The sequence below is a fragment of the Zea mays genome, chromosome 9 (assembly GCF_902167145.1).
Source record: "Zea mays cultivar B73 chromosome 9, Zm-B73-REFERENCE-NAM-5.0, whole genome shotgun sequence".
Classification (NCBI taxonomy): Eukaryota; Viridiplantae; Streptophyta; class Magnoliopsida; order Poales; family Poaceae; genus Zea; species Zea mays.
In genome coordinates this window covers 1,333,430-1,339,691 of record NC_050104.1, presented here as the reverse complement: position 1 = coordinate 1,339,691, position 6,262 = coordinate 1,333,430, and the positions used below count along the sequence as shown (strand labels likewise).

The 6,262-nt window shown below is 37.6% G+C and overlaps 1 protein-coding gene across 1 annotated transcript; it reads left to right on the top strand.

Moving 5' to 3' along the window:
* Positions 1 to 2,577: 2,577 nt before the first annotated feature.
* LOC118473423 (uncharacterized) lies at positions 2,578 to 5,417 on the top strand. Its single transcript, XM_035962791.1, has 15 exons — positions 2,578 to 2,712; positions 2,804 to 2,896; positions 2,986 to 3,081; positions 3,164 to 3,487; positions 3,569 to 3,628; positions 3,720 to 3,788; positions 3,860 to 3,931; positions 4,015 to 4,080; positions 4,164 to 4,223; positions 4,315 to 4,383; positions 4,455 to 4,526; positions 4,602 to 4,667; positions 4,751 to 4,813; positions 4,889 to 4,939; positions 5,397 to 5,417. Exons 1-15 carry the CDS (start codon positions 2,695 to 2,697, stop codon positions 5,415 to 5,417), a joined length of 1,200 nt encoding a protein of 399 aa, XP_035818684.1. The 5' UTR covers positions 2,578 to 2,694.
* Positions 5,418 to 6,262: the final 845 nt, after the last annotated feature.

Here is a 6,262-nt window from a genome sequence, read left to right as displayed (position 1 = left end):
CCGTCGCTCCGAGCATCTCTCTGGCTTTGGTATAATCTTCAGTCATGTTTTATTTGCCAAAGGGGAGAAAGTAGTTAGAAAGGGCTTATATTTCACTCGAAGTATCTGTTTTTGGCGATTCATGCCAAAGGGGGAGAAAGTATGAGCCCAAAGCAAAAGGACCGCACCATCACCTCATTTTAAAAACTAATTATTTTCAATTGGTAAATTTCAAATTGGTATCTCATTGTGTTCAAAAGGGGGAGAAAGTAGTATTTTCAAAATTGATATCTTAAAACCCTCTTGAACACTAAGAGGAGGAATTTATTGAGGGGGAGTTTTGTTTAGTCAAAGGAAAAGCATTTGAAATAGGGGGAGAAAATTTCAAATCTTGAAAATGCTTCGCAAAATCTCATTCATTTACCTTTGACTATTTGCAAAAGAACTTTGAAAAGGATTTACAAAAGAATTTGCAAAAACAAAACATCCATCTGTGTGTGGTAAAAAATAAAACGTCAATAGCAATACTCGAACTTGCAACCTTCTATTTAGCAAACTTCCATCTGTGTGTGGTAACCAACAGAGCCAATGGAATTCTATGTTATAACTCACCCATTACTTACTCTTATTTGTTGGGCTCAACATGCAAAATTGACATAAATCAAAAATGTCAGCAAAATGTGCCACCTCAGGAGTCGAACCTGGGTCTCTCATAAAAGAACCAGCTGCGCTAACCAGTCCAGAGAAGAGTTTAGTTGTGTTAGGTAATGGAACATTTAGTTATTTGTTCTGTCTTTTTGATTAGTTTAATTGCCACCAAACGGATCTGAATCTGTACATCGTCGTCCACCTCTATTCGATCTGTTCGGTGGCCACCGCGGCTCCCCCGCGCGACGCCGCCCTGCTCCTTCTCCTTGGACGCCTTTCCCTCCTCACTTTCGCCCCCGGAAGACCTCAAACTGTCGCTCATCGTTGTTCTCCACTCTCCTAACTGTCTGGTTCGACGTTCTTGCGCCCGAAGTGCTTGAATTTGAGGCCTCCCTCATCCTGTCCGTCCTACTGTTGCTAGGTGAGCATGACGCCATGACCTCTCCTTCTCCTCTCCTCTATAATTTCTTCTTTGAATATATACGAATAGTTATTGCTGAATTTTGATTTCCCTCCATTTTTTTTTGGAGGCACATATTTCCCTCCATTTTTTTGTAGGCACATATTTCCCTCCAGAGACTGCCAGACCGGAGGTAAAGCGGCAGCGTCATTATCTCCCATCCATATCTTTTTCCCTTCATTATTCTCTCAACTTCCCAAGGAACGCGCAGCCGCCGGAGGCAGTTCTGGACCGATCTACTCAGGATTGCAGCCGGAGCCGCGCGTCTTCTCCACATCCTCTTCCATCATCAAATCTGTTGGCGATCGACACCTGCATGCGGCTGCTACCATCTCGCGATCTGCACTCTGCTTCCTCGTCTGCCGCGGCCGAAGTGCATGGTACGTGATTGATGCGTGCCTGACGTAGAGATGGCTAAAGGTTTAGCTCGTAGTTGATTTTTGGTAGCAGTCCATTGAAGCAATTGGGGTTATTTTTCCCTTTAGAATTTCTGAAACTAGATGCCTGCGTTGTTTTGATTCAACACATAGTTTCAATGGTGTTTTGTCTTTCCATACCATATGGTGTTGTGTGAACAGAGATGTCAAGGGGTACAAGAAGGAACATCATTCGAAGCCATGAGGAGTATTTGTCAGAGGAGCTTGTTGTGCAAAGAAGTAATCACAAAACATATGCCCCTTATCATGTTGATCCAAGTTCTGAAGAAGACCAATTAGATATGGAAAATAATGATGAGATTATTGCCCCAGGTGATTTGAATCTTTTACTCATCATTCAGTTTTTATCTAAATTTGAACAACCATGGTATATGCACTAGGATCTAATCAGAGCATGTATCCAAAATTTATTTAGGATCTAAATCTTGCATCTAAAAATTATTTTCAGATCATCATCAACATGCTGCAGCTTCTGATTTTGATCCTACCTCTACTGGGCACCCTTGTGATATAGATGGTGATGCTGAGCCTAATATCGAAGGTAATGAACCAACAATTTAACTTCTCTTAAAACAACAATTGTTTGACCTTTCTAATGTATTGATTTTGCACTGTAACTGGGTAGAGGAAACTGTGGGAACAAGACGTGGGAAGACAAAACTTAAACATGTTTGGAACATTCCAAAAGGGCATAGGATTGTAGTAAAATGTAATGAGTTTGACCAGCCGATTGGAGAAGAAGCAGGAGTGCTTGGAAAATTCCTTGGCATGGTGGCAAGAAATGGCTGCCTGTGTAGCTTAAGCTACAAGGATTGGAGACTTCTGATAGGAAAGAAAGAGAGAACTACCAATGAGCAGAAAAATAAAGAGGATACACTTAACCAAGTAAAGGTACAAAAATTTATTGGACAACCTATAATATTGCTGCCTAAAATTTAAATTTTACAATAAACTTTCTTATGCCTTTCTTGAATTGATATGCAGAAGAGATTTCTTTACCCTGCACGCATGGAAAAATGGGTACTGTGAACCATTGGAGATAGATGGAGGCAACACAAATCCAATCTGAAATCTATATATTTTGACGTGCATAAGAGCAAAGAAGCTAATTACAAAAATGTTCCAGAAGGTGTGATACCTGATCAGTGGATTGCGCTTGTCAATAATTGGATGACCATGAAAGCACAGGTACTGGCTAGAGTTAAATTTATCATTTCCTAATTTCTGTAATTCAATAGACAAGAGAATTATGTACAATTATTCCCTCATTATGTGGTAGGATATAAGTGAGGCGAATAGGATAAACTGTGCTAAGAAAAAGGCAATTCATACAACTGGGACGAAGAGTTTCGCTCGAAACAGAGAAGAATTGGTACATTTCCTTTTAAATTGAATTTATAAACATCATGTTGCATCCTTAACTTCACCTCATTGATGTCTAATATTTTACATGTCCTACAGAGAGAACAAGATCCTGAAAAGAAAAACCCTCATAGGGCTGTTTTGTATATCCATACACATCGGGCTAACAGCAGCAAGAACATTAATGCACATGTGGTATAATTTCTATTATTAAGTGATTATTATATCCAAATACTAGTTATACAGTGAATAATGGGTACTATAATGATATTTGAAGGGTGATTTGAAGGATCTGTTAGTACAACAACCGGATTTAGCAGACACTAGTCAAGGTAAGGTTGCATGGAAAGGAGATGCACTAACCAGAATTTTAGGAGAAGAGAAGCCTGGCCGTGTCCATGGTCTGGGCCTTGTTCCAAATCCAGACAAAGTGTTAGACTGCTCTAAATCAGGTCGTCTAAAGCATCTAAATATAACATCTTTGGATCCAACGTCAAGTGAAGATGTAGTATCTCTCAGAGTCCAGGTGGAAAAACTTGTAAATCATGTCCAGAACTTGGAGCAGAAGACTAGAGCTTTGGAACAACAGCAAAACCAGCATGTAACTTTTTCTCAACCATTACATTGTAAATAACATATTTAGTTAGACTGTTCGGTTCTCATTCTTGTTGTTATATGACAGGGAGGTTCAGGTGATCCTTTGTCCGCAACAACAAATGCTCAAAATGCTTCGATTCGAAAAGTATGCATCTCCATAGAGTATATGTTTACCCCAAAATTACAGTTGGCATAGATGATTCAAATTTATGTTTTATTATTTACTCTAATAACAGCGAGTATATGTCGAACCACCAAGTCAAGAGTACGGGATGCATGATGGTGATACACTTAATTACACAATGGTAGTAATAAATTTTCAGGTATTCACACTAGATCATAATTACATAAAGCTACTAATAATATACACATACAGGGGGAGCAAATCGATGATGATGGGTTCCAAGATTTGCAATCAAGCTACAAACGGAACTACGCCGCAGAGAAGGTATGTTGACCATGCAAATAACATGTGAAACTAAAATAGTTACTCTGTAAGTCACCCATTGCTTGTCTGATTATCACTAGCAGATGAATGCAGCAAGGATTAGAGAAGGGAATATATTAAGGCCTGATAGAGTTGCTACTGCACATAAGGTCATTTTGATCCCAATTTTAAATTAAATTCTTATCAAACTGTGGTTCCAAAATATTAAGTAGGCATTTGAATCCAATGACAGGGAGGTTCAGGTGATCCTTTGTCCGCAGCAACAAATGCTCACAATGCTTCGAAACGAAAAGTATGCATCTCCATAGAGTACATGTTTGCCCCAAAGTTATAGCTGGCATAGCTGATTGAAATTTATTTTCTGTTTTTTACTCTAATAACAGCGAGTATATGTCGAACCACAAAGTCAAGAGTATGGGATGCATGATCGTGACACACTTAATTACACAATGGTAGTAATAAATTTTCATGTATTCACACCAAATCATATTTATGTGAAGCTACTAAAATTATACATATACAGGGGGAGCAAACTGATGATGATGGGTTCCAAGATCTGCAATCAAGCTACAAACGGAACTATGCCGCAGAGAAGGTATGTTGACCAAATAACATGTGAAACTAAAATAATCTGTAAGTCACCCATTGCTTGTATGATTGTCACTAGCAGATGAATGCAGCAAGGATCAGAGAAGGGAATTTATTAAGGGCTGACAGAGTTGCTACTGCACATAAGGTCATTTTTTATCCCAATTTTAAATTAATTTCTTATCAAACTGTGGTTCTTAAATCTAAGTAGGCATTTCTATCTAATGACAGGCCAAACCAAGAGAGTTCCAAATAGAAAATAGAGTTGACAACAAGCGTGCCAATGCATCAAAGGTGATATTGTGATTACTTGTCTCTCTAGGGTTATCACATTATTAATTATGATAGAAAATCTGTAATTTGCAACAGGGTATGAACAAGGATGCAACATCTAAATGCTCACAACAAATAAACTATGAGGTTATTGGACTTCTACTGCATAACTTCCCAATTATTTGCATACGTTTTATAATATTGTCATCTGCTTGTTGTAAAAATAATACAACCTGAAATTCATATTGTGTATATTATTAATTCACTCTTTGACCTTTGGATAAGGCTGGCACTCCCGTATACATAAAGAGCTGGAGACATAAAAGTAAGAATGTTGCCTTAGGGACAATACTGAGTGTTGATCCAAATCAGAAAGTTGGAGGCCTTGAGCTAGGCAAAGAATTTTATATGCTGCGTGTTGGTCTTACCTCTGTGCCTGATGAGCCACTAATACGACCATATGACAACTTCCAAGTTATCGGAGACATAGGCAAAAATCCTATAGCATGGCCTTCAAGTTGTGTATGTTCTTTCACTCTACTTAACAAGTATTATTGCTCTTAATTACTGTGTTATATTGAATCATTCCAACTTTTTTTTGAAGGTTGCAAAGAGTGTCAGCTAATCATATTGATTTAGCCAGGTTTGTGTGACTTTGAACTCATCATACTTGCTGATGCAATTATCTAGACCAAACCTATCTGTTAAGTATACATTTTTCAATTAATCAAGCAATGCCTCTTTGTAATTATTTTGTGAACCTGAAAAGTAAATGACTACTCCCTCCAGTTTATCATTCAATCTCTCCAGTTTATCATTCAAGTTGAGTTTAGATTCTTCCCTAAATGTTATTTTTAATTCATTTTCAGGTTGGAACCCATAGAATGCAAGGTCTACTGGAATGGTGCTTTCACTGGTCATTTCAATTGGTTCAAGAGAAGAGTCGATTGCAACTAGACTCCTATATGTATATGTTGCTTTCACAGAAAACATGTTTTAGAACACACATTATGTGATAGATTATGTTTTGGATGAAACTCTGTAATCGGATATTTTGTTTTAAATATAGAATTTAGAGTTGTGCGCATTTAGCATTGTGTCTTATGATGATGGAAAAATTCAAGGGCATTGTGTATGCTATATATTTGTATGAACTCAAATAAATAAATAAATAAATAAATAATAATTTCATGGTTTATTCCTTGCAACGCATATTACCGTTGCCACATTTACATTTTAAGTGTTCCAAGTGTTACAGAGATTAAGTGGCCTTTCGTGCTACAAACACTTGTAAGTGTTGTTATAAGATAAATATATTCGTTGCAATTTACCAACACATATTAATAGGACTTTCCAACGAATTTGTATGTGTTGCAAAAGATCCTTGCAACGTCAACATAGGCAACACATAAATATGCGTTGGTATAGACCCTAACAATACTTATATAGGCTTTTAGCAACACATATATA